General features: G+C 36.7%; 6 protein-coding genes across 6 annotated transcripts; 2 read left to right on the top strand and 4 right to left on the bottom strand.

The window, feature by feature from the left end:
• Positions 1 to 1,415: 1,415 nt before the first annotated feature.
• On the top strand, positions 1,416 to 10,804 carry LOC133866405 (25S rRNA (cytosine-C(5))-methyltransferase NSUN5). Its single transcript, XM_062302918.1, has 13 exons — positions 1,416 to 1,794; positions 1,882 to 1,940; positions 2,034 to 2,084; positions 2,246 to 2,381; positions 3,119 to 3,204; positions 4,507 to 4,605; positions 4,708 to 4,761; positions 7,777 to 7,921; positions 8,180 to 8,241; positions 8,729 to 8,816; positions 9,385 to 9,468; positions 10,155 to 10,316; positions 10,446 to 10,804. The coding sequence occupies exons 1-13, from the start codon at positions 1,545 to 1,547 to the stop codon at positions 10,760 to 10,762; spliced, it is 1,593 nt and encodes a 530-aa protein (XP_062158902.1). The 5' UTR covers positions 1,416 to 1,544; the 3' UTR covers positions 10,763 to 10,804.
• A 1,096-nt stretch (positions 10,805 to 11,900) lies between these two features.
• On the bottom strand, positions 11,901 to 12,952 carry LOC133866612 (17.9 kDa class II heat shock protein-like). Its single transcript, XM_062303192.1, has one exon. It carries the CDS (start codon positions 12,711 to 12,713, stop codon positions 12,240 to 12,242), a length of 474 nt encoding a protein of 157 aa, XP_062159176.1. The 5' UTR covers positions 12,714 to 12,952; the 3' UTR covers positions 11,901 to 12,239.
• Positions 12,953 to 14,190: 1,238 nt separating this feature from the next.
• Positions 14,191 to 15,622, top strand: LOC133866123 (uncharacterized). Its single transcript, XM_062302678.1, has 2 exons — positions 14,191 to 14,478; positions 15,425 to 15,622. Exons 1-2 carry the CDS (start codon positions 14,191 to 14,193, stop codon positions 15,620 to 15,622), a joined length of 486 nt encoding a protein of 161 aa, XP_062158662.1.
• Positions 15,623 to 15,653: 31 nt separating this feature from the next.
• Positions 15,654 to 16,653, bottom strand: LOC133866617 (17.9 kDa class II heat shock protein-like). The gene has a single exon (XM_062303202.1). The coding sequence runs from the start codon at positions 16,410 to 16,412 to the stop codon at positions 15,939 to 15,941; it is 474 nt and encodes a 157-aa protein (XP_062159186.1). The 5' UTR covers positions 16,413 to 16,653; the 3' UTR covers positions 15,654 to 15,938.
• A 2,144-nt stretch (positions 16,654 to 18,797) lies between these two features.
• Positions 18,798 to 19,691, bottom strand: LOC133866824 (17.9 kDa class II heat shock protein-like). Its single transcript, XM_062303476.1, has one exon. The coding sequence runs from the start codon at positions 19,593 to 19,595 to the stop codon at positions 19,122 to 19,124; it is 474 nt and encodes a 157-aa protein (XP_062159460.1). The 5' UTR covers positions 19,596 to 19,691; the 3' UTR covers positions 18,798 to 19,121.
• A 3,663-nt stretch (positions 19,692 to 23,354) lies between these two features.
• Positions 23,355 to 24,325, bottom strand: LOC133866740 (17.9 kDa class II heat shock protein-like). The gene has a single exon (XM_062303363.1). It carries the CDS (start codon positions 24,150 to 24,152, stop codon positions 23,679 to 23,681), a length of 474 nt encoding a protein of 157 aa, XP_062159347.1. The 5' UTR covers positions 24,153 to 24,325; the 3' UTR covers positions 23,355 to 23,678.
• Between the last annotated feature and the right edge of the window lie 2,366 nt (positions 24,326 to 26,691).

Below are 26,691 nucleotides of genomic sequence, written 5' to 3'. Positions count from 1 at the left end.
TAATGAAGTGGTAATTTGAGAAAGTCATGTGTGCTTATCCCTTTTTATAATGTTAATAAAAATATTAATATATTTCTAAAAGATCCAAAGCTTCGACTTTGATGTTTTGATGTTATATATGTATCTGTTTCATCCGTGTGTTTTGCAATTTGAAGAGAATCTTCGATTGGTGTCATGATTTTCAATAAATTAAATTGAAAGTGACAGTTTTCATGAGATGCAATTGACTGGCCAGATCTCTTGCAAAATTCTTAATTAATTACCCATGCATGTTCCATTATTGCCTTAATTTCTTTTTTAGCTAAGATTAATTTTATATTTTTTGTGGGTTGGATTATTCCTATCTTGTATATGGCTCATATATAATAAACAAAAAAAAAAAAAAAAAAAAAAAAAAATGCCCAATAAATTTTTTATAAGCACGATGTAGAACAAGAACAGTCTCATGAGCAGGTCATAAATATTAAATAGAGTAGCAATACGATGAGGGTCAGAATGTAATGACATTTTCATTGAATGTCTGTAATTGTTGTATGCATGACTTTTCTTGTGCTTCCTCATCTCCTATATTTTTAGTAAGTTAGCAAATCCTTATCATCATTATCACATGGTTGGAACCGAAAGTTCTTCCATGACTAGTCATAGACGCCACCACACATTTTACTTATTTATTGTTGTGATTCTACATTTGATTCAATATCTTCCACCTACTTTTTCAAATACCACTTTTTTGCAAAAACTCCAAATTTGAGCTTTTGCAAAACGTGTTTGTTTTCCTTTATTTTTATTTTATTTTTATTTTTATGGTTTTTGTTTTTTTATTTTTTTTTTATTTTTTGTAGTTCCAAAACATGCAATTTAAAAAATAAAAATTTCAAAAGATATAATTTGAAAACGCAATTTTTAAAAACAGTTAAGTTTTTAAGAAAATCGCAATGTAGCATATATATATATATATATATATATATATATATATATATATATATATATATATATATATATATATATATATTTAAGAAAATTGCTACCACCAGTATCGCTGACAGCTTTTTCTCTCTTACTCATTCCATCTCGAGGTTTATTTCCGAAATGGATTTCTACAATGGTCTGTATTATTTTTTTGCCTTTATTTTGGTTATTTGTAATTCTCTTTTGTTTGGTTTGCTGCTGAAACTCTTTTAGCATGAAACAACTGAAAAGAAAAAAAAAAAGAAAAAAAGAGAGGAGAAATAACTCGAACCAATAAATCATTTGAGATGGTTGATAAGGAATGGGGCCATACCTATTGTGGGCAGCAGCCCATTTAGCAGCCCCACATGTTTTGAGAGAGCCTTCTGTGCCTTCATAGTTCGTATACAATTGGATGCGATGCGAATCATGCGATAACTTTTTGTGTGTTAATTCTGTAGTTATCTCATATCTGTACGTAGAGCGTCGTTCGGTGCCGTTTTGTGTTTTTGCTGGGTTCTAAAGGCAACGTCGTCGTTTAAAATGCAATGAAAAACCCCTAAACCCCCATCTCTGTCTCTCTTCGAGTTTGAGCTATGGCGCGTGGCAAGAATGCGAAGCCTATAACGGCAGCACCGAGAGCCGCGGAGAAACCGAAAACCAAGCGGCTGAGCAACGCCGAGCGGTCGGCTTACTTCTCTAGGAGAGAGGCGGCGAAGGTATTACGAACCGTACTCGAAGGCGACGCCCGGCGCCGAGCCGTCGGCTCCATCAAATCGCTCATTTATCGACCTTCTATCAGGAACAAGAAGGGCACGTTCGCTCTGGTCTGTCAAACACTCAAGCGTAAGTTTGCACCGACCAAACTCCTTAGATGTTACTCCACTGGTAAATTAGTTCAACTTGATGTGTTGGATTTGGTGTTGCTTTCAGATCTTCCCATTATCAAGGACGTCTTGGAGGCTGCTGGCTTGCTGAAAGGCAAGTGGAAGGTATAATAAGATCACGTTCTTCTCTATGTGGTTTTACTTGTAAGCTGACAATAGTTCAGTAGCGCTAATAATCTGCTGATGCTGTTGCTGTAGAGGCAAGAGGAATTAATTCACATAATCACATATGACATTCTTTTTGGCCAGGTAAGTTCGGCTATTACGTACCCTCTTTCTGTTTTTGTTCTTGGATCAAATAAACTTCTTATCATATTACAAAAGAGTGCAAAGTGTCAATCTAATGTTTCTGCCTTTGCTCTGTCATTTGAATATGTGGGATAATCCTTGACATGGATTCTTATCTCCAGGCTGTTTCGTTAGTTGGGGATGCCGAGGTGTTTCTCATGCACCGGAAAGATGCTCTACAGTCAGCTTTGTCGCAGCTGTTAGTTAAGAAAAAAGTGAAGACGGCTCAGGATTTGGTCCATCTTTATCAAATACCTGGTGGGTGTGTGTGTGTGGGTGCACACGCCATGCGCTTATTCATAACTGTTGATTTCATGTTCGAAAGTCTAGTTTTGCTTACTTGTAAAGCTTCAATTAATAGAGATGGAGATTATTTAGCTTCACTCACTATTTGTGTTCTTTTCCCCTTAGCAAAATGGAGAGAGAAGCTTAGCTTTATACCTTGACCATTGAAAACTCTCCACATATGTCATAAAATGCCTGCTTAGGTTTTTGAGAGATAGAATGTGTCTGGTGGGAGGGATGATCGGCGGTGAGAGAGTGGTCGTGGGGGGCAGTTGGAGATTTCAGCCATGGGTGGCTGCAGGTGTGGTGTGGCAGCAATGGAGGTTTCTGATGTGAAAGGAGAGGGGTTCTTTAATGTGTGTGTGTATATATATATATATATATATAGAGAGAGAGAGAGAGAGAGAGAGAGAGAGAGAGAGAGAGAGAGAGAGGCTGAAAACGTTTTCTGCCTTTCGAAAGCAGAACCCGTTTGCTGCCCTTTAGCCTTAGTTTCCCTTTGACCACGAAAACATTTTCCATTAACTTTCATTTCCAGGTTGAGCTAAACACCAGAAACGTGAAAAATGCTTTCCAGAAAACGTTCTACATCAAAACAGTCTTAATCAATTATCTCTCTGTCTTGATTTTAGGCATGGAGATGCCATATTAGTTATTTCCCTACTTGTAAAACGCAATGTCTAAACTTGGTTTTCTAATTTATGATGCAGAAGTTCCAAAACCTCGTTATGTTCGTGTAAATACTCTGAAAATGGATGTTGATTCTGCCTTACTCGAATTAGGGCAAGGATACGTGGTACTTTCAGCAATCTTTGTGAACTTTGTGGAATATGATTTAGAATATGTTTTGCATTTATGAACTAATCTTACAGTGAAGTGAAGAAAATATCAGGGGATACCATCAGCTGCAGAAATATTTGAAACTAACAATTATGAACTTATTTATTGCTGCTTCTTCAATGCAATAATACTTGGAGAAAGTCTCGTAGCATTCCTTTTGTCTTGGCCTTTCTAAAATTTTATCTTTATCTCCCAGAGTTTGGTACACCACTAGAGAGAGAGAAAAATGTAAGTGCATGTTTTGCAAAATATTTGAAAACTCTTTTCACATTTCAAACATTGAAAAACACTTTTTGTTATCAAATGGATTTTCAAATGTGGCTCCCACCACTAACACACTTGTCAAAACAAAGCATAAGACACTTAAAAAAACAAAACACAAAACACTTTTAGAAAACTTCTTATACATTTATTTAATAATGTTTTGATAATATATGTTCATTTTTTCAGGTATAGAGTTTGTTACTTGTAAAAAAATTTAAAATTTTAGAAAAGTGGAGGCAACCCCTTCACTGGAGGTGGGTCTCCGCTTCCAATTCCGATGTACACCCCTGTTTGGGGGGGTTGGAGAGCCACCCCCATGCACCTCTCTTGAAGGCGTAGGGGAGGGTCTTCTACCCCGCAAAAGGGAGGGGTTGGAGATCCGCCCCCTCAATGCCTCTGGTGAAGGTGCGGGGATGGGTCGTCCACTCCCTACGAGCCTCTCGCAAAGGAGGAGAGGGGAAGACCCACCTCCCTCTCCAGTGAAAGGGTGGCAACTACCACCTGTGAGGTCAGCCTCTGGCAGTTTTTCTTTTGGTTTTGTTTCTTTTATCTTTTGAAATAAACTTAGTTTTTTTGCTTTTCAGAAGAACTTTTTTTTAGTTTATCAAACAAATTTTCTTTTTTGGACCCTACAATTTTCAAATGTGACCTCCACTGATAACAGTTCTCAATTTTCATTTTCTCAAAACCCAAAACTGATTTTTTTTTTTTTTTGAACTTTTAATCTTTTCGCTGTTTGATTCATATATGAGGAGAAAGAAATGAAAGAGTAGAGAGTAGATGTGGAATTTTTTTACTCAGGCCTACAAAAGTTCTCTCAGAAGTAATGTCATTTGGGGAGGAAGTTAGTATAAGGAGGAAAGGCACAAAAACTTCGTCATATTCTCTTGTTGAAATTGAGCCAAAGCATATAGTTTGTTAATATTGCTGACATGGTTCCTTTTCCATAGTTGACTGGTTTGTTTTTCTTCCATGTCTATTTTGTGTTAAATAGGTTCAAAAGGATGACTTGGTTCCTGACTTGTTGATACTCCCACCAGGTGCTGACTTACATAACCATCCTCTAGTCATGAATGGAAGTGTTTTTATGCAAGTAAGAGTAGCTTGTTTTCCCCTGAAAAATTACCATGATTTGGTAGGTTTAACATTTATAATGTATTCTGTTTGACTGATATTATGATCTTCTTTCGCATAGGGGAAGGCAAGTTCTATGGTGGCAGCAGCTCTTGATCCTAAACCCGGATGGGAGGTGAGTAATTCTTGTCTCGTTTCTATTGGTGATTGAGTTTTTTTTGCTTGAGGAAAGAAGTTATCTCATCTTTCTCATGCTCCTAGTTTTAATATCGTTATCTCATCCATCGTTGACATTTCACATTCTCATTAGGACCTACAATTTCAGTTGTACATTACGTTTTTTTCCTTTTTCTTTTTCAATTGAGAAGCCAGGAAATATCTATTCCTATTTAAGCACATGATTTGAAAATTTTGCTTATCTTGAAAAAGAGAGACAAGTTTATCATTTAGAGTGGATTGGTTCATCTAATTTTGTTTCGAACACGAGCCGAGCTCGAATTTATCAACGAGGTAGATAACCTATTCAAACTCGGTTCATTTATCTTTCGAACGAACTCAATTTTGTTCACAAGCTGTTCAATTAATTTATTCATTCATTATATAAGGTAAGCATTGTCATTGTTTATATTTGTTCATAAATACATGCTAATGATTAGTTACTTAATTATTGTTAAGATTTTATTATTCGAATTAATTTTTATTTATAAACATATAAAAATTAACTTGACCAACCTTATACTTGTAATAAATCACAATTTTTTTTAATCATGAAATAGACTTTTCATATTATATCTTATAAACTTATTACATTCTTAAACAATCAAATCTCGAGTTTATATGAATGTTTTAATATATACATAGACATACACATACACATACACATACACATACACATACACATACACATACACATGTTATGTTATGTTATGTTATCTTATATTAGATACATTCATATCTATCAAGATTTACAATTACAAGAATTCAAGCCATATTTATCACATTAGAAAGGGAATTCCCTTTTATCTTTTTAAATATTTTTGATGTGGGATAGGAGAGTGGTGGAGAAAATCGAAGAGTGTATGGATGAGTTCTCAATTGCCGTTTCTTTCAAAAATGTCGAAGATCAATTTTATTGGGCTTTTGCGGGCGTTTATGGCCCTAATGCCAATTGTGATAGAAGGCTTTTATGGGATGAACTGGCTGGTTTGCTAAGTCGGTGGGCCTTACCTTGGTGTATTGGGGGGATTTCAATGTCACTTGCTTTGGTAGTGAGTGATTGGGTGAAACTCGTTTTTGTCTAGCTATGGTGGAGTTTTCAGATTTCATTTTCTAGCAGGGGTTCATGGACATTTCTCTTGTGGGTGGTTTGTTTTCGTGGTCTAGCAACTGGAAACCTCCCTCGTGGTCTAGAATTGACAAATTCCTTGTTTCTCCAAATTGGTAAGTTCAGTAGTTTCCTAATTTGATCCATAAAAGGTCACCTAGATTGTGGTCGGATCATTTCCCTATTCTTCTCGATTGCAGAGGCTTTTCTTGAGCTAGAAGGTATTTCAAGTTTGAGAACATGTGGTTAAGAGCAAAGGGTTTGTAGATAAAGTGAATCAATGGTGTACCTCTTATCATTTTCAGCATTCTCCGAGTTAAATTCTAGCTCGCAAACCTAAGGCTTTGAAGTTGATTTAAAAGTTTGGAATGAGGTGTTTGGCAATGTAGAGAGAGAAAAAGCTTCTTTTGAATGATTTATGGGTTACCGAGGCTTTGGAAAAAGAGAGGTTTAAGTGAGGAGGAGAAAACAAGGAAGGCTATGGTGATTAATGATTTGGAGAGGACAAACTCTTTTGGTGGAAGTGAGGCAAGAATCAAGGGCATAGTGGTTAAGAGAGGGTGACAGGTACACGGTTCTTTCATCATCGAGTGGCCAATTTGAATAGAAGGCATAATTCCACTGAGTAGCTAGTGGTTAATGGTATAGTTCTTTTAGATCTCTCTGACATCAAACAACACATTGTGCGGTTCTATGATAGATTGTTTGCCGAGCGGCTTAGCTGTGGGATTTTTTGTAGGGGTGGTATTGGTGAAGAATTCAAATTCCACTTGGTTAGTTGGCCTAAAGTGTGTATTGTCTTCAACCGAGCTCTTTTGGGAAAGTGACTTTGACGCTATGCACATGAGAGATAGGCTCTATGGAGGGTGTTTGTGAATTCTAAATATGGTAGTGCGTGGGGTGAGTGGTGTTCAAATGAGCTCCATGGGACGTATGGTGTGGGGCTGTGAAAAAATATTAGGAATTGGGGTAGCTCTTTAGTGATACTAAATTTGAAGTGGGTGACGGCTTCAAAATTATATTCTAGCATGACATGTGGTGTGGGGATCAAGCCCTCAAGATTGTTTTTTTAGGATTTGTTCAGTATTGCATGTTTTAAGGGAGTTGTCGTGGCAAACCATTTGGAGCTTTCTAGTGCCTCTCATCAGTGGAATGTTGACTTTCTGAGAGCGGCTCTCTATTGGGAGGTAGACCACTTTACCTTGTTCTTCAATTTGTTGCATTCCTTAAGATTGAGACGAGGTAGTGAAGACAAGCTTTGTTATGTTCCTTCCAACAGAGGGTGGTTCAACATCAAATCTTACTATAGTGTCCTTGTTCCTCATGACAATATTCATTTCTCTTAGAAGAATATTTGGCGGCATAAAGTTCTTTTGAGAGTGACATTTTTTACTAGTCGGTTGCATTAGAGAAGATTCTTACTATGGGTAATCTAAGGAAGCGTTATTGTGATTGACTGGTGCTGCCAATGAGCTTATACGAATGGAGTCGGGTTTATACGAGTTTTGCTTGTTTAATAAATTAGCCTAAATTTTTGTTCAAACTCGGTTTGTTTATTGCTCGAATCTAGTTTACAAGAGTCGAGTTCAAGCTATTTACGAACAACCCAGTTATTTTACACCCCTACTATTTACTTGTATAAATGTGTCTTTCTTCAAGACAGTTGATGAGCGGAGACCATCTTAGTTGGGATTCTGAATCATGATTATCTGAGCTTGTTAAAAACAGGAAACTAAACCAATGTATCTTTCATTGGATGCATGCATGCATGGTCTGCCTTTGCTTTTAGCTTTGGGATTGAGATCATGAGATTTCTTTTGATTTTTAATTTTGTTAGTCGATGCTCAGTTTATACATTCTTTGAAGGTTCTTGATGCATGCGCTGCCCCGGGAAACAAAACTGTCCACCTAGGTGCTCTTATGAGAGGAAAGGGGAAGATTATAGCCTGTGAGCTGAATAAGGAAAGGGTTAAACGTCTAAAAGAGACTATTAGCCTCTCTGGTGCCACTAGTATCCTCTCGATAATTTTTCTGATCTTTTAAATGCCATCCTTTTTATTTTATTTATTTTGACATATCTTTTCCATTTCGTGATTGTTTAATGATCAGCAATCTACCTATATTGCTATGTCTATTTGTGATCCTTGATATTCATGTATACTTTTTTCTATTTTCTTTGTACTTTTTTCTGGGTAGTTTCTGATCCATTCCCACTTGTCTACTTATAGTTTGTCATGAAACAACATTTTAAGCTTAACCTGGTTTCCAGATATTAAAGTTCTGCATGGAGATTTCTTAAAATTCAACCCAAAAGATCCGTCATTCTCTAAGGTAAAGCAGAATGTGCTGTCTTTTCACAGTTATGGTCTTTGTGTTCTACATGACCTATTGTGGACATGTGAGTATCAGTTTTGCCCTCAGTATTCACCTTTAGTAATTTGAATTGTCTTCTTATATCAACCTTTAGATATAATAGTCTTGGTTATAACCCAAACTTGGAGACCGGACCAGTCATTGAACAGAAGTTTGTGTCATCAACAAACACTAGCTGGTTTGGAAACCCAAAAATTTGGTCAAGCATAGTTATTTGGCTTATGCTTTATCCCTAAACAGCAGTTTGGAGTCTGACAAAGTCGGTACCATATCTTGCTGCTTTATGGTTGGGTGTCACTTCTAATGGTCAGTTGGGTTTTGATTAAAAGAAAAAAAAAATCTGGTCTCCTTTCTTTCAGAAATTCCCAAACCCACTTGGCTGATCTACCAGATGGCACTATATTCTGTGTATGTTTTACACTTACAAGCAAATTCAACACTGCAGGTCCATGCTATTCTTTTGGATCCTTCATGCTCCGGTTCTGGGACAGCCTCTTCGAGATTGGACCATCTCCTCCCATCTTATGCTACGGGTAACTTTTTAGCTTCACTCTGGATTTTTGTATTGTGACGTGTAAACCTTTAACAGACTGTTGTAGGTCAGGAGATTCCTTTATCAAGTAAAACTTGATATATTTCATATAAGTTGCTAATGGCTGTAAAAAAAGTCATTCTAATAGTTGAAACTTGAACGGTAAAACTTCTTGGAACCCTTATCCAAGTAATCAGGACATAATGGTGCTTTTGTGTGAGCCAAGATAAAAGGCCTAGCCCGATCCCTGTGAGAGCCAAGATAAAAGGCCTAGTATCTTTTGGAGCTCAATTGGCATGATCCCCACCAAATTTGTTTCATTTTTCTTACCTAATCCCTCTCCTTATGACGCGGGAACAACGAGAGAGAGATGCGGACAAGGTCATATTGCGCACTTTGGGCCTTTCTGCAAGCTGACCATCCGATAAGGATGAAAAGATAATTCTTTCTATTTTAATAGTGCAGTAGAGAAAACAAAATCATATTTATTGCTTGAATTTAAAAATCATGAGCGCACTGCTACTGTGTCTTTTGAATCATATGTCCTTTTGTTGTTTTAATTCCCATAGATCGTGCTGCTGATGTTATGGACACTGAAAGATTGAACAAACTTGCGGCTTTCCAGAGAAAAGCTCTCACACACGCCTTGTCTTGTAAGTTTTTACTGTGTGCCAGGAAGCTCAAAGTGTTTACCTTTGCTCATGTTTTTTTTTTTTCCGCCCCGAAAGTTCAGTAATTAGATCAGTATAAGACTTGTCGCGATCGGAGGAACTTCTGCATAATGATGGTTTCCGTTTGCCACAAGCTTCCATTGTAAAATGCAGTGTTTAAACCACCATTATGACCTTTGAGCCAACTTAAACCGGCTGGTTCCTTGGATTGAACTCTCAAATGAACAGAACAATCCAACAAGTTTTTATGAAAAAATTTATAAATTTTTTAATTTTATCTTCAAATATTCAGTAAATCTTGTATTCTTTGAGTCATCATATAACGTTTAGATCATTTAATGCATAAACTATTTTTGAAAGTATATGAACTATATTGTACTAATTCATTTTTGTTTGTTTTATTCAAATATATTAAATGCTTTCTAATTAAACCAGTTGAACAGGCGACTTTTCTGGTTCACTTACCAGTAGACATTAGCAAAATGTTCAGGTTGAGTTTAGACACTGAAATCTTGTGAATCTGCAAAGCTTCAAACATTCGTTCTTTCTTCTTTTCTCTTTGAGGGTGATAGGCCATAAAATACGCAGTTTGACCCGCGTTCTATAGCACTTTGAAATGTTTCTTTAAGGGTAATTATATGAAGACGAGTTCCTACTCTGTTGGGCAGTTGCTGCGGTGGAGAGAGTGGTGTACAGCACATGCTCCATCCACCAAATTGAAAATGAAGATGTTATCAATTCTGTTCTCCCTCTTGCTGCCTCCTATGGTTTTCAACTTTCGACTCCCTTCCCCCGGTGGCAGCGCCGTGGTCTCCCAGTTTTCGAAGGCTGTAAGTGCCACTCAGCATCCCTAGAAGCAACTTGTGGAATTTCCAGAAAACAAAATCTGATAGCATTTTTGGTAAATCATGGAACGGCCGATATATCTTAGCATTCATGCTTGTTTCTTTTTTGTGCAGCACAACATTTACTGCGGACCGATCCTGTTGAGGATGGAGAAGGCTTCTTCATTGCTTTGTTTACGAAGAGGAACACTAACACCGTCGATTGCTCAGAAAAGCAAGAATCCTGCAAAAACACTTCCAGAGCTCTTGCCGGAGACCGCCGGACTAACCGATTACAAAACGTGAAGAAAAAATTTGTAATATCGTGTTCCCGTACTAAATTGTTCCAGACGTGGTTGCGTGCAAAACAGAGTAGGCGTAGGCGGCCAAAATGTTTTTTGGATATGAATGATTTGAATGAAGCACGGAACACCGAATGCTTTAGGATTTGAAAATTTCTTTTTCCCGAAATGAAGGATTTTCTCTTAACCCTACATGCTGATGTATTGTCGCAACTAGTAATCTACTTTTAACAGCTAAGAGCATTCTTAATTGACTCTTAGCTTTAAAAAATTTGGTAAAAATTGTCAAAACACCCCATACATCAAATTCTTTAAAGTTTCTCTAAAATGGTGAACGACAAAAATCCTCTTTATATTTATCTTCCCCTAATCCTTTTTCTATTCATTTTTTTTAAAAATTATTTTCTTTCAATTTTCTGCCAAATCCTTGCAAGAAGAATCGATCCCCTTCAATTTTTTATGTTTAAATAATTAAAGTAGTTGCTCCAAAAATTAAAAAAAATATATATATTTAGTTAAAATAAAAAAATTATTTAGAGAGTTTGATGTAAGAATTTTTTTAAAGGTGATAGTTAAACACAAAAAAGTGAATTCTTTCATTAAAATTTAATAAAATTTTAAAAAGCCCATCGAAAATGCTCTATACACCGGACCTTCAACTGCTGCAAAAGTTGAAAACCAGCTTGCTACCATAAAAACGACTCTGCCATGCCTCTACTAACAGACATTTTTTATTCGAATATTTTCATAAACAATTGTTGTTTTTAACAGTCATATAGTTGTTTAAAAAATATTTAACTGTTTTTTCAACGGTCAAAAAGCCACAATTTTAACAATAATAACTGTCAACAAATTTGACAATAACCTCAATTTTTTCTTCTCTCACATAATTTTTTGTTTAGAATAATATTTAAAATTTTCAATTCTGCACACCTTAAAACAATATTTATCTAAAAGATAGATTTATTTTTACTTTACTGTTCAAGAGTTTAGTCATTCCCATACAATTTTTATTTTGATTTCATTAATTTACGTATTTACCACGTCTTTATTTTTTCTAGCAAGGCACACTGTTGCCAGTCTACAACTCTGCTCTACAAAGTTCTCAACACAACCAGGAAAGCCTTCCTCTGATGCAGATCAGCAAAGGAACTTAAACCAAACCAGAAAGACACCAAAATTACCTGGAATTGTGCAGAGCTCAACCTCTATGCTGTAGCCTGTAGATCAACAATGCATCGTAACTAGTAATCTAAACCTCTAAACCCATCAAAATTTGGCACTACTCTTTCCATGAACAAAACAGAGGACCAAATCCGTTTCATTCTTGTCCACATTACAAAACAAACAAAAGGGGGAAAGAGCTCTGAATTACAAAACAAACAAAAAAAAAAGGGGGGGGGGGGGGGGGGGGGGAAAGAGCTCTGAATAGATCCTACCCTCTGATATTATAATATGATACGCTTCATTGATAACAACAAACCATACGCACATGCATTGTAAAGCTACAGAAACCATAACATAAACACACCAGGAACCGAAAACAGAACACACGCACAATGGAAATGCTAGTTCATTTATTCCCATAACCCACCAAAATCCAAATCACAGTCGTACAATCCATTCTTCAAGCAATCTTGACTTCGATGGTCTTGGGCTTCTTGGGTTCCGGAGGAGGCAACTTCTGGACAGTCACAGTCAGCACGCCATCCTGGCAAACCGCAGAGATAGCATCGGTGTTGGCATTCTCAGGCAGCCCAAACTTCCTCATCAACTTACCGACCCTCCTCTCCATCCTCACGTACTTGGCCCCCTCTTTCCCCTCATCCTCCCTCTTCCTCTCGCCGCTTATCACGAGCATATTGTCGTCCTCCACCTGGACCTTTATATCCCCGGACTTGAGCCCCGGCATGTCGATGATGAAGACGTATGCGTCGGGGTACTCCTTCACGTCGGCCGGAGTGGCCGCCATCGCCTTCGCGTCTCGCACGTATGAGAGGGTCGGGGCGTGGGAGGACTTGTCGCCGTCTTCGGCCAGGTCCATCATGTGCTGCAAGGTGGAGAACAGTGGGGAATCCAGGCCAGCGACTCTGAAATCCATTTTCCTCTTCTTGCTTGGACGAATCTTTGTAAAGAGAAATTGGGTTTTTCACGAAGAGATGAAATGTAGATAGCTATTTGATGCTTGCGAGTGATCGATTGTATTGCTTTGGAGGAGAAGGGCTGCGGTTGTGGGCATTTATAGGTGTGGGAGGGAAGAGGGACAGACCGTGGATAGAAAAAGAATGTTCTAGAGGGACGCTGGAGAGAAAAAGGAGGTTCCAGGAGGTTCGACAACCGTCACAATATAGTTCTCAGTCCTCCCTATCTTTACCAAGCCTTTATTATATTCTAGAAATAATTTGTCCTTTTCAACTTTTCCTTTTTAATTTTTTTTTTTTTTTTTTTACACAATTAAAATAGGGAGGACTTGGGAGTAATATCTTTATTTGATTAACCGCTTAATTGCTTAAGCAGGAAAAAACAACTTCCTTTTAAAAAAATTTTAAAAAAAAAAGTGGAAAAAACAACTTCGAAGAAAAAAAAAAAAAAAATGTACGTCCACGTGATTAGCTTAAATTACAAATCACTTCTTATCACATAAAAATTAATTCAAAAATATTTGTGGTTAGCTTAATTTACAAATCATTCTCTAGAGTCAAATTCCGTTAAAATTTTTGACAGATACCATTAGAGCGTTACGTCATCGCCAATAAGATGACAACATGAATCAATCTTAATAAAAAAAATTTAAATAAATAAAACTTAAAAAATTATAATTTTTTTTTTAAAAAAAAAAAAATCGGCAACTACCCTTTGGAGGTGGCCAGCCAATGGATCAATTTGTTAATGCTTTTGAGATTAATAATAAAAAAAAAAAATGCAACGCAATCTAACACTTTTACATTTTATAAAAATTCTTAGTTTTACACACTTCAAAGTGCTTGTGCTTACTCTTACGGAGAGTTGGAGAAATCGAGAAAGTAAACGAGGTAGGTCCTACAGGGTAGGATAGCTTAATCGGTTGGAAATCACATTTCATGAAGTGGATGTCACTAATTAAAATTCTTTATCCCTTTCATGTGCAGACATATCAAAAAAAAAAAAAAAAAAAAAAAAGGTAAACGAGGTAAATAGGCTTGGCAATTCGGGTCAGCGGGTTGGGTTCGTGTCGACCTGATTACATATTCGGGTCTACACACGAACCCGACCTAATTATTAATCGGGTTGAGTTCTGGAACCCGAACATGACCCACTTGCCAACTGTGTTACCCGAATACGACCCAGGTAACCTAGTGTGACAATCGCTCGAAGAAGAAGAAGAAGGATCCTCTAGTCGAGAGAAGCAAACAACACAATCCAGCGAGAGAAGCAATCCAAAGGCTGTGGAAGAGTTTTTTCTATCTCTCTCTAAGCAACACAATCTCGTTTCTATTGTTTCCAAATCGTAGTTAAACCGCACACAAATCACAATCCTCGCTTACTATCTCTATGTGAACAAACCCTAGTTTCCAAAACCCTCCACCCCGAGCACGAGCATGAAGCCCATCACATCCTACAAGAGGGAGGCAGAGGCCAAGTTTAAGCAGATTTCGGCCTACGACGTGCTCAGCAACCCTCAGAAGCGTCAGATCTACGACGTCTACGGCGAGGAGGGGTTTCTAGCAGCGGAGGCTAAGTTTAAGCAGATCTCGGCCTACGACGTGCTCAGCGACTCTCAGAAGCGTCAGATCTACGAAGTCTACGGCGAGGAGGGGCTTTTGGCGGCGAAGTTCACGAGCCCTAACTCCGCCGGGGGACCCTCGAGGTTCATGCTAGGCGTTCAGGTGGAGTTTTTTTATTGGAAATTTGGAATCCCAGGGTTCAGGCTTTCAACCCAGCATTTCTTCTTTCTCGAATTTTCCTTTTTTTTTTTTTTAATAACCGGGTTATAATTGTGTTGGCGGGTCAACCTGCGGGTTGACCTGCCAAACACGATTATAATCGAGTCATAATCAAGTTGACTCGATTATGACCCAAATCCGATAATAACAAATCTAAACCCAGTTTTTTCGTGTCAGGGTCGCGACTTGTATCAAAAATTGCTAAGCCTAGAGGTAAATGTAATTAAAAATTATTGGAATAAAAAGTTGACATGCAACTTAAGTCTAAAAATGGAAGTTCTTAGAGCATTTCTTAATTTTTTTTAGAATTTTTTTTTCACGCCTCTCTAAAAAGACCACCCTTTGGCTCATGCATTTGGATCTTCTTCATACTACTCCATAACTATGAATCTTTGTCCTTTTTATCTTTTCTTTGTGTGAGGGGATGGCGTAAGCTATATATAAAAAATTCATTAATAAGCAAAAATCCATATTAGTTAATCAACTTATATTGCTAGACTTTCAAAGTTTCTTTTTTTTTTTTTTTTTTTTTTTTTTAAAAAATCTTCTTCAGTGGTGATTTTTTTATTTTAATTTTTTTTTTTGGAAAGTGATTTCTCTGATTGCATACGACTGAATAATCTGAAAAGAAAGGAAAAAAAGTTGTCATAAAACATGGTGACCCAATAGTAGTTGGACTTTAATTTAAAAGTGAGTCGGTAGACGGGAGTTGTACAAGAATAGCCCAATGATAGTCTAAAGGTGACTTGATTGTGGACTGGTAATCCAACGGTGGTCTGGTAGTTTGAAATGAAAAATCTCAAAATTCGAAAAATTAATTGCAAAATTTAAAAATGAAAATTCTGTTTCTTTGGACGAAAAAAATACTGAAGTTTCTCAACAATACCAGCAGCTCTGCACAAGGCACACCGTTGCCAGCCAACAACTCTGCTCTACAAAGTTCTCAACAGAACCAGGAAAGTCTTCCTCAGCTGCAGATCAGCAAAGGAACATAAGCCAAACCAGAAAGACACCAAAACTACCAGGAATTGTGCAGAGCTCAACATCTCTGCTGCAGATCAGCAGTGCATCGCAACCAGTAGTCTAAATCTCTAACCCATCAAATTTTGGCACTACTCTTTCCAAGAAGAAAACAGAGGACCCAATCCGTTTCATTCTTGTCTACGTTACAAAACAAACAAAAAAAAGGGGGAAAGAGCTCTAAATAGATCCTACCCTCTGATATTATATTATCATAGGCTTCATTGATAACAACAAACCATACGCACATGCATTGTAAAGCTACAGAAACCATAACATAAACACACCAAGAACCGAAAACAGAACACACGCACAATGGAAATGCTAGTTCATTTATTCCCATAACCCACCAAAATCCAAATCACAGTCGCACAATCCATTCTTCAAGCAATCTTGACTTCGATGGTCTTGGGCTTCTTGGGTTCCGGAGGAGGCAACTTCTGGACAGTCACAGTCAGCACTCCATCCTGGGAAACCGCAGAGATTGCATCGGTGTTGGCATTCTCAGGCAGCCCAAACTTCCTCATCAACTTACCGACCCTCCTCTCCATCCTCACGTACTTGGCCCCCTCTTTCCCCTCCTCCTCTCTCTTCCTCTCGCCGCTTATCACGAGCATATTGTCGTCCTCCACCTGGACCTTTATATCCCCGGACTTGACCCCCGGCATGTCGATGATGAAGACGTATGCGTCAGGGTACTCCTTCACGTCGGCCGGAGTGGCAGCCATTGCCTTCGCGTCTCGCACGTATGAGACGGTCGGGGCGTGGGAGGACTTGTCGCCGTCTTCGGCCAGGTCCATCATGTGCTGCAAGGTGGAGAACAGTGGGGAATCCAGGCCAACGACTCTGAAATCCATTTTCCTCTTCTTGCTTGAACAAATCTTTGTAAAGGGAAATTGGGTTTTTCACCCAGAGATGAAATGTAGATAGCTATTTGATGCTTGCGAGTGATCGATTGTATTGCTTTGGAGGAGAAGGGCGGCGGTTGTGGGCATTTATAGGTGTGGGAGGGAAGAGGGACAGACCATGGATAGAAAAAGAAAGTTCTAGAGGGACGTTGGAGAGAAAAGGAGGTTCCAGGAGGTTCGACAACCGTCGCAACAGAAGAACCACACAAGAGTCCAGAATGTTGTCGAAGGTTTTACTAAGGCTTTATAATATTCTAGAAATAATTTGTCCTTTTCAACTTTTCCTTATTTTTTTTTTATTTCTTTTTTTTTACACAATTAAGATAGGGAGGACTTGGGAGTAATATCCTTATTTGAATAACCGCTTAATTGCTGAAGCAGGAAAAAAGTAACTTTCACCCAAAAAAAATAAATAAAAAGTTGTACTATTGATCATCGTAATTAGTTTGAATTACAAATAATTTTTTTAACATAAAAATTAATTCAAATATCTATATGGTTAGCTGAATTTACAAATCATTTTTTTAAGTCAAATTCTGTTAAAAATTTTGACAGATTATGTTAGGCACTACATCAACGCAAATAAAATAGTAACACGTGTCGATTTTAATAAAGAAAATATAAATAAATAAAACATAAAAAATTATATATATATTTAAAAAAAATTGAAAAAAAACAGAAGAGTGAATGCCGGTTCAGCAGCCACCCCTTCGACTAGGTCTCCCCAGCGAATGAGCTCATTTGTTAAGGTTTTTGAGATTTAAAAAAAAAAAAAAATGCAACACGGTTGAACACTTAGTTTTACATTTTACAAAAAATAAAAAATTCTTAGTTTTACACACACTTCAAAGTGCATGTGCTTACTCTTACGGGACAGTTGGAGAAGGAAAATATTAGATTTACAACACCAACACAACAATTACACAACAACCCCTTACATGATGGTGGACCTCACACACTGAGGTCCACCTTCATGTAAAGGGTTGTTGTGCACTTGTTGTGATGGTGTAATGCAAAAATCAAATCCCGTTGGAGAAAGAGAGCAAACGAGTTAGATGTAATTAAAAATTATTGAAATAGAAAGTTCCTAAAGCATTTCTAAATATTTTTTTTAGAATGCATTTTTTTTAGTTATGATGATAGTTTTGAATGTTTTGTGCTCGATATTTATTTAGAGTTTGTTAAAATTTGAAAAAGCAATTTAAAAAACGAACCCATATTTATGATCCCACATGGGTAAATGACAAAGGTTGCCCCTCTAAAAATACCACCATTTAGTTCATACTACCCCATAACTATGAATCTTTGTCCTTGTTTTCTTTTCTTTGTGTGAGGGGACGGCGTAAGCTATATATTAAAAATTCATAAATAAGCACAAATCCATCTTAGTTTATCAACTTATATTGCTAGACTTCCAAAGGATTTTTTTTTTTTTTTTAAAAAAAAAAAAAAAAAAATAGAATATCTTATTCAGTGGTATTTTTTTCTATTTTTTTTGGAAGTGATCTTCTCTTGTGGTATGGATTGGCCTGCAACAGTGTGAGTACTGATCATGCCATTTTGTGAGGTGCGACTGAATAGTTTTCAAGGGAAGGGAAATAAGAAAGGAAAAAAGGTTGTCAAACTTGTCATAAAACATAGTAACTCTATTTTATTTTATTTTTTATACATAAAGATGCACAAATAAAAAAAATTAACTTAATAATTTAAATTTTGGCAGTTGTCTAGAAGAGGCTTGTCGATAGTCCGTTAATGGTCCAACAATAACCTACTAGTGGTTCAACTTTGGTTCGAGAATAACTCAATGATAATATGAAAGTAGCTCGGTAATAGTTTAAAGGTGGCTTGGTAGGGGTTTAACAATGACTTGATAGTGGTTTAGCAGTGATTCAATAATAGTCTGGTGATTGAAAAGGAAAAATTTTCAAACTTAGAAAAATAATTTACCAAGTTTAAAAATTATTTTTCGAAATTAATGAAGTTTTTTTTTTTATATATATCAAAAATATTTTCAAATTGATAATTATTTTCGGTCGAGAAAAAAAAAACGAAAAACATTTTCAAAAAAATATTTTAGGTGTTTGAAGTTTCTTAACAATACCGGCAGCTCTTGCACAAGGCACACTGTTGCCGGGCAACAACTCTTCTCTACAAAGTTCTCCACAGAACCAGGAAAGTCTTCCTCTGCTGCAGATCAGCAAAGGAGCATAAACCAAACCACAAAAACACCAAAACTACCGGGAATTGTGCAGAGCTCAACATCTCTGCTGCAGATCAGCAATGCATCGCAACTGGTAATCTAAATCTCTAACCCATCTAATTTTGGCTCTGCTCTTTCCAAGAAGAAAACAGAGGACCGAATCCGTTTCATTCTTGCCCACATTACAAAACAAACAAAAAGAAGGGGGAAAGAGCTCTGAATTACAAAACAAACAAAAAAAGGGAGAAAGAGCTCTGAATAGATCCTACCCTCCGATATTATAATATGATATGCTTCATTGATAACAACAAACCATACGCAAATGGATTGTAAGGCTACAGAAACCATAACATAAACACACCAAGAACCGAAAACAGAACACAAGCAACAATGAAAATGATAGTTCATATATTCCCATTACCCACCAAAATCCAAATCACAGTCGCACGATCCATTCTTCAAGCAATCTTGACTTCGATGGTCTTGGGCTTCTTGGGCTCCGGGGGAGGCAACTTCTGGATAGTCACAGTCAGCACGCCGTCCTGGCAAACAGCAGAGATTGCATCGGTGTTGGCATTCTCAGGCAGCACAAACTTCCTCATCAACTTACCGACCCTCCTCTCCATCCTCACGTACTTGGCCCCCTCTTTCTCCTCCTCGTCCCTCTTCCTCTCGCCGGTTATCACGAGCATATTGTCGTCCTCCACCTGAACCTTGATATCCCCGGACTTGAGCCCCGGCATGTCGATGATGAAGACGTAGGCGTTTGGGTACTCCTTCACGTCAGCCGGAGTGGCCGCCATCGCCTTTGCGTCGCGCACGTATGAGCGGGTCGGGGCGTGGGAGGACTTGTCGCCCTCGTTGGCAAGTTCCATCATGTGCTGCAAGGTGGAGAACAGTGGGGAATCCAGACCAGCAACTCTGAAATCCATTTTCCTCTTCTTGCTTGGACGAATCTTTGTAAAGGGAAATTGGGTTTTTTCACCAAGAGATGAAATGTAGATAGCTATTTGATGCTTGAGAGAGTGCTCGATTGTGTTGCTATGGAGGAGAAGGAGGGTGGCATTTATAGGTGTGGAAGGGAAGAGAGAGACTGTGGATAGAAAAAGAATATTCTAGAGGGACGTTGGAAAGGAAAGGAGGTTCTAGAAATAATTTGTCCTTATCAACTTTTCCTCTCTATTTTTTTTTTTACACAATTAAGGTAGGATGGACACGTATCAATTTGAATAAAAAAAAATATAAATGTAATCTTTTAAAAATTTAAATAAGTAAAACTTAAAAAATTATTGTTTTTTTTAAAAAAAATGAAAAGAAAAAAAACCGGTAGCCACCGACTTATGAATTCGTTTGACAATGCATTTTTAAAAGAATAATGATTCAATGCCACCCAAATATACAACTTTTTACCACCTTGCCTATGTGGCAAGGTGATCCCCCACTATTTTTAGAGTTTTTTTTATTTTTTAAAAATAAATTAAGGTGGGGGACCACCTTGCAACATAGATAAGTTGGTGAAAAGTTGTATATTTAGGTGGTAGTGAATCATGGGATTTGATTCTTGTACAACACCAATACAACAACTGCACAACAACCCCTCATATGAGGGTGGGCCCCAGTATGTGGGACCCACCCTCATGTGAGGGATTGTTGTACAATTGTTGTATTGATGTTGTAAATCTAACATTTTCCGTGAATCATTACTCTTTTTAAAAAGAGTAATGATTGAATACCACCTAAAGTACAATTTTTCACCACCTTGCCTATGTGGCAAGATGGTCTCTCACTACTTTTTGAATTCTTTTATTTTTTTAAAATAAATTAAGGTAAGGGATCACCTTACCACATAGGCAAGGCGGTAAAAAGTTGTATTTTTAGGTGGTATTCAATCATTACTCATTTAAAAAATAAAAATAAAAATAAAAAAATAAAAAAATAAAAAAAGAAGGAAGAAGAAGAAGAAGAAGAGATAGGGTCAACACGATCGAACACTTTTACATTTTACAAAAATTCTTAGTTTTACACACTTCAAAGTGCTTGTGCTTACTCTTACGGGAGAGAGGTGGAGAAAGTAAACGAGGTAGATGTAATTAAAATTATTGGAATAGAAAGTTGACATGCAACTTGAGTCTAAAAATGGAACTTCTTAGAGCATTTCTTAATTTTTTTTAGATTGTATTTTTTTTTTTTTAATTAAGATGCGATAAAAAAAATCTAAATAGTTTTGAATGTCTTGTGAATGTTTTTTTATTGCGATTTTGTTAATGTATGAAAAAACAATTTGAAAAATGAACTTGATATTTCTAATCCCACCCATATAAATGACAAAAGTAACATCTCTAAAAATACCTCTCTTTGGTTCATGCATTTGGATCCTTTTCGGTTCAAATTATCTGGAGAGAATTCAGTTAATGCATTTTTAGGGGTAAACTATGAACAAATTGACCCCTAAAAATGCAATAACTCGATCCCCTCCTATTCATTTGAACCGAAGAGAGTCTTTTTCCTTAGTTCATGCTACTCTATAACTACGAATCTTTATCTTGGTTTTCTTTTCTTTGTGTGAGGGGATGGTATAGGCTATATATATAAAAAATTCATTAATAAGCAAAAATCCATATTAATTAGTTAATCAACTTATATTGCTAGACTTTCAAAGTTTTTTTTTGTTTTTTTTTTATTTTTAGACTTTCAAAGTTTTTTTTGTTTTTTTTTTTATTTTTAGTTTTTATTTTTATTTTTTTATAAAATCTTATTCAGTGGTGATTTTTTTTTGGAAAGTGATTTTCTCTTGTGGCATGGGTTGGCCTGCAACAGTATGAGTACTGATCATGTCATTTCTGTGAGGTGCGACTGAATAGTTTGAAAGGGAACGAAAATAAGAAACGAAAAAACAGGTTGTCATAAAACAAAGTAACTGTTTTTCATTTTATTTTCTATGCATAAGATGCACAAAAAAAAAATAAAAAATAAAAAATCAAATAATTAAAGTTTCAACAATTGTGCACATCAATGGTTCAATGATGGTCCGATAGTAATTAGGCTTGATAATTTTTGACATTACCTGTGAACCCGACACGAATACGACACGAAAAATTTAAGTTTGGGTTTAACATTATCAGGTTCGGGTAACCCCGATTATGACCCGGTTATAATCGTGTTTTGCGGGTCAATGAGCAGGTTGACCTACGAACACGATTATGACACGGGTACTTTTTAAAAAAAAAAAAAAAATAGAAAGTGATTTAGTGATTCGTGAACGGAGAAGTGAGAAGCAAAAGAAAAAAGACGAACCCTAGCTGTAGACTTGCTGACCCGTACGCCCTTCATCACTTTCAGTCTTTGTCTCTCTAATTTCTGTAGCTTTGGCTTTGCCTTCACTCTTTAGTCTTCAGTTAAACTTGGCTCCTACTCGCCGTAGACGTCGTAGATCTGACGCATCTGAGGGTCACTGAGGAAGTCTAAGGCCTCGGAGATCTGCTTAAACTTGGCCTCCGCCTCCCTCTTGCACGCAGAATTCTTGTCTGGATGCCACTTCATCGCCAGCCTCTTGTACACCTTCTTTAAGTCGTCCTCACTCGCATTTTGGTTCATCTTAAGAATGTTGTAGTAGTCCACTCCCATCTCTACTTTTCTTCCTTTGATTCTCATTGCGAGTGTTTTGATTGTTTGCAGTCCGATGGCTTCAACGGTTTCGTTCAACCAGTCAGCCTTTCACAATTCAGTAATCGTGTTTATCAAGTCGTGTTTGGATCACAGGTTTTAACCCGATTAATAATCAGGTTGAGTTTGTGTTGTGGCCGTTTACATAATCAGGTCGATTAGGTTGACACGACTTGATAAAAAAATATCTATTTTTTTGGAAGTGATCTTCTCTTGTGGTATGGATTGGCCTGCAACAGTGTGAGTACTGATCATGCCATTTTGTGAGGTGCGACTGAATAGTTTGCAAGGGAAGAGAAATAAGAAAGGAAAAAAGGTTGTCAAACTTGTCATAAAACATAGTAACTATATTTTATTTTATTTTTATACATAAAGATGCACAAATAAAAAAAATTAACTTAATAATTTAAATTTTGGCAGTTGTTTAGAAGATGCTTGTCAATAGTCCGTTAATGGTCCAACAGTGACCTGCTACTGGTTCAACTTTGGTTCGAAAATAACTCGGTGATAATATAAAAGTAACTCGGTAATAGTTTAAAGGTAGCTTGGTGAGAGTTCAACATTGACTTGATAGTCGTTTAGCGGTGATTCAATAGTAGTATGATTGAAAAGGAAAATTTTTCAAACTTAGAAAAATAATTTACCAAGTTTAAAAATTATTTTTCGAAATTAATGAAGTGTTTTTTATATATATCAAAAATATTTTAAAATTGATAATTATTTTCGGTCGAGAAAAAAAAAACGAAAAACATTTTCAAAAAAATATTTTAGGCGTTTGAAGTTTCTTAACAATACCGGCAGCTCTTGCACAAGGCACACTGTTGCCGGGCAACAACTCTGCTCTACAAAGTTCTCCACAGAACCAGGAAAGTCTTCCTCTGCTGCAGATCAGCAAAGGAGCATAAACCAAACCACAAAAACACCAAAACTACCGGGAATTGTGCAGAGCTCAACATCTCTGCTGCAGATCAGCAATGCATCGCAACTAGTAGTCTAAATCTCTAACCCATCTTATTTTGGCACTGCTCTTTCCAAGAAGAAAACAGAGGACCGAATCCGTTTCATTCTTGTCCACATTACAAAACAAACAAAAAGAAGGGGGAAAGAGCTCTGAATTACAAAACAAACAAAAAAAGGGAGAAAGAGCTCTGAATAGATCCTACCCTCCGATATTATAATATGATATGCTTCATTGATAACAACAAACCATACGCAAATGCATTGTAAGGCTACAGAAACCATAACATAAACACATCAAGAACCGAAAACAGAACACAAGCAATAATGAAAATGCTAGTTCATATATTCCCATTACCCACCAAAATCCAAATCACAGTCGCACGATCCATTCTTCAAGCAATCTTGACTTCGATGGTCTTGGGCTTCTTGGGCTCCGGGGGAGGCAACTTCTGGACAGTCACAGTCAGCACGCCATCCTGGCAAACAGCAGAGATTGCATCGGTGTTGGCATTCTCAGGCAGCACAAACTTCCTCATCAACTTACCGACCCTCCTCTCCATCCTCACGTACTTGACCCCCTCTTTGCCCTCCTCCTCCCTCTTCCTCTCGCCGCTTATCACGAGCATATTGTCGTCCTCCACCTGGACCTTGATATCCCCGGACTTGAGCCCCGGCATGTCGATGATGAAGACGTATGCGTCGGGGTACTCCTTCACGTCGGCCGGAGTGGCCGCCATCGCCTTCGCGTCGCGCACGTACGAGATGGTCGGGGCGTGGGAGGACTTGTCGCCGTCTTCGGCCAGGTCCCTCATGTGCTGCAAGGCGGAGAACAGTGGGGAATCCAGGCCAACGACTCTGAAATCCATTTTCCTCCTTGCTTTGGACGAATCTTTGTAAAGGGAAATTGGGTTTTTCACGAAGAGATGAAATGTAGATAGCTATTTGATGCTTGCGAGTGCTCGATTGTATTGCTGTGGAGGAGAAGGGCGGCTGTTGTGGGCATTTATAGGTGTGGGAGGGAAGGGGGACAGACCGTGGATAGAAAAAGAATGTTCTAGAGGGACGTTGGGGAGAAAAAGGAGGTTCCAGGAGGTTCGACAACCGTCACAACATAGTTCTTAATTAATTACACGAGTCCAGAATGTTGTCGAAGGTTTTACCGAGGCTGTATGATATTCTAGAAATAATTTGTCCTTTTCAACTTTCCCTTTCTATTTTTTTTTTTTTTTTTTTTTTTTTTTTTTTTTTTTTTTTTTTTATAAAATTAAGATAGGGAGGACTTGGAACTTGGGACTTGGGACTTGGGACTTGGGAGTAATATCTTTATTTGATTAACCGCTTAATTGCTTAAGCAGGAGAAAAACAACTTCCATTTAAAAAAAAAAAAAATGAAGGAAAAAACAACTTCCAAGGAAAAAAAAATAAAAAATGTATGCCCACGTGATTAACTTAATTTACAAATCACTTCTTATCACATAAAAATTAATTCATAAATCTTTGTAGTTGTCTTAATTTACAAATCACTCTCTAGTGTCAAATTTTGTTAAAATTTTTGACAAATGCCATTAGGGCGTTACGTCAGCACTAATAAGGTGGCAACACGTATCAATCTTACTAAAAAAAATATAAATCTATTAAAAATTTAAATAAATAAAACTTAAAAAATTATAATTTTTTTTTTTTAAAAAAAAAACAAAGAAAAAAAAAATCGGCAACTACCCTTTGGACGTCCAGCCAATGGGTTAGTTTGTTAATGCTTTTGGGATTAAAAAAAAAAATGCAACGCAATCTAACACTATTACATTTTATAAAAAATCTTAGTTTTACACTTCAAAGTGCTTGTGCTTACTCTTACGGGAGAGTTGGAGAAAGTAAACGAGGTAAGTTCTTAAGGGGTAGGGTAGCTCAATCGGTTAGAAATTATATTTTATGAAGCAGAGGTCACTAATTAGAATCTTTCCTCCCCTTCTTGTATGGATATGTCAAAAGAAAAAAGAAAAAAGAAAAAAAAAAAAAAAAAAAGTAAAAAAGGTAAACGCTGTAGATGTAATTAAAAATTATTGGAATAGAAAGTTGACATGCAACTTAAGTCTAAAAATGGAAGTTCTTAGAGCATTTCTTAATTTTTTTTTAGAATTTTTTTTCACGGCTCTCTAAAAATACCACCCTTTGTCCCTTTGGCTCATGCATTTGGATCTTCTTCATACTACTCCATAACTATGAATCTTTGTCCTTTTTATCTTTTCTTTGTGTGAGGGGATGGCGTAAGCTATATATAAAAAATTCATTAATAAGCAAAAATCCATATTAGTTAATCAACTTATATTGCTAGACTTTCAAAGTTTCTTTTTTTTTTTTTTTAAAAAAAAAAAAAAAAATATCTTCTTCAGTGGTGATTTTTTTATTTTAATTTTTTTTTGGAAAGTGATTTCTCTTATTGCATACGACTGAATATTACTGAAAAAAAATGAAAAAAAGTTGTCATAAAACATGGTAACTGCTCTTCATTGTTTTCGAGAGGTAACTCAATCAATTAAAGAGCATGCCTCATGAAGTCATTATTTCAAATTTTTTTTCTTTTTTCTTTTGTGTAGACATGTAAAAAAAAAAAAAAAAGGATAATTACATCGTTGATCCCTATGGTATGTCATAATTATTTTTCACTCCATATAGTTTAAAAAGTTCATGGGAGGTCTATGTGCTATGCAATAATTATAAATCGATTCCTAGTGTTAAATTCTGTTAAATTTTTTAACAGATTCTGTAAAATTTCATGTCGGCGACACGTGTCCATCTTAATAAAAAATATAAATTTATTAAAAAATAAATAAATATACTTATTTTTTTTTTAAAAAAAATTAAAATTCAAAAAACAAAACAAAAAAAAAAAAAACAGCAAGAGGTGGCGCGCAGCCACCCCCAGTTGCTTGGGGGTGGCCTTCTTTAAGATCGGGCCACCCCCAAGCAACTGGGGGTGGCTGCGCGCCACCCCCGGCCACTGGGGGTGACTCGAGGCCACCCCTTGCTTCTCGTTTTTTTTTTGTTTTTTTTTTTAAAAAAATAAGTATTTTTATTTATTTTTTAATAGATTTATATTTATTTTATTAAGATGGAAACGTGTCGCCATCTTATTGGCGACACGTGGCGCTGATGTGTAGAGCTAACGGATTCCATCAAAATGGTGGACGAAAAATCGACTCAGGGCGTAAAACGTAATTATTACATAGTACAGGGACCTCTTATGAACTTTTTAAACCCTAAGGAGTGAAAAATAATTATGGCATACCACAGGAACCAACGGTACAATTATCCAAAAAAAAAAAAAAAATTGTTTTTCATTTATTTTCTACGCATAAGATGCACAAACAAAAAATAAATAAATAAATAAATAATCTAATAATTTAA

This window comes from Alnus glutinosa, chromosome 4 (assembly GCF_958979055.1).
Source record: "Alnus glutinosa chromosome 4, dhAlnGlut1.1, whole genome shotgun sequence".
NCBI classification, from domain to species: domain Eukaryota; kingdom Viridiplantae; phylum Streptophyta; class Magnoliopsida; order Fagales; family Betulaceae; genus Alnus; species Alnus glutinosa.
Note: the sequence above shows the minus strand (reverse complement) of the source record. Positions and strands in the feature narration are given on the sequence as shown.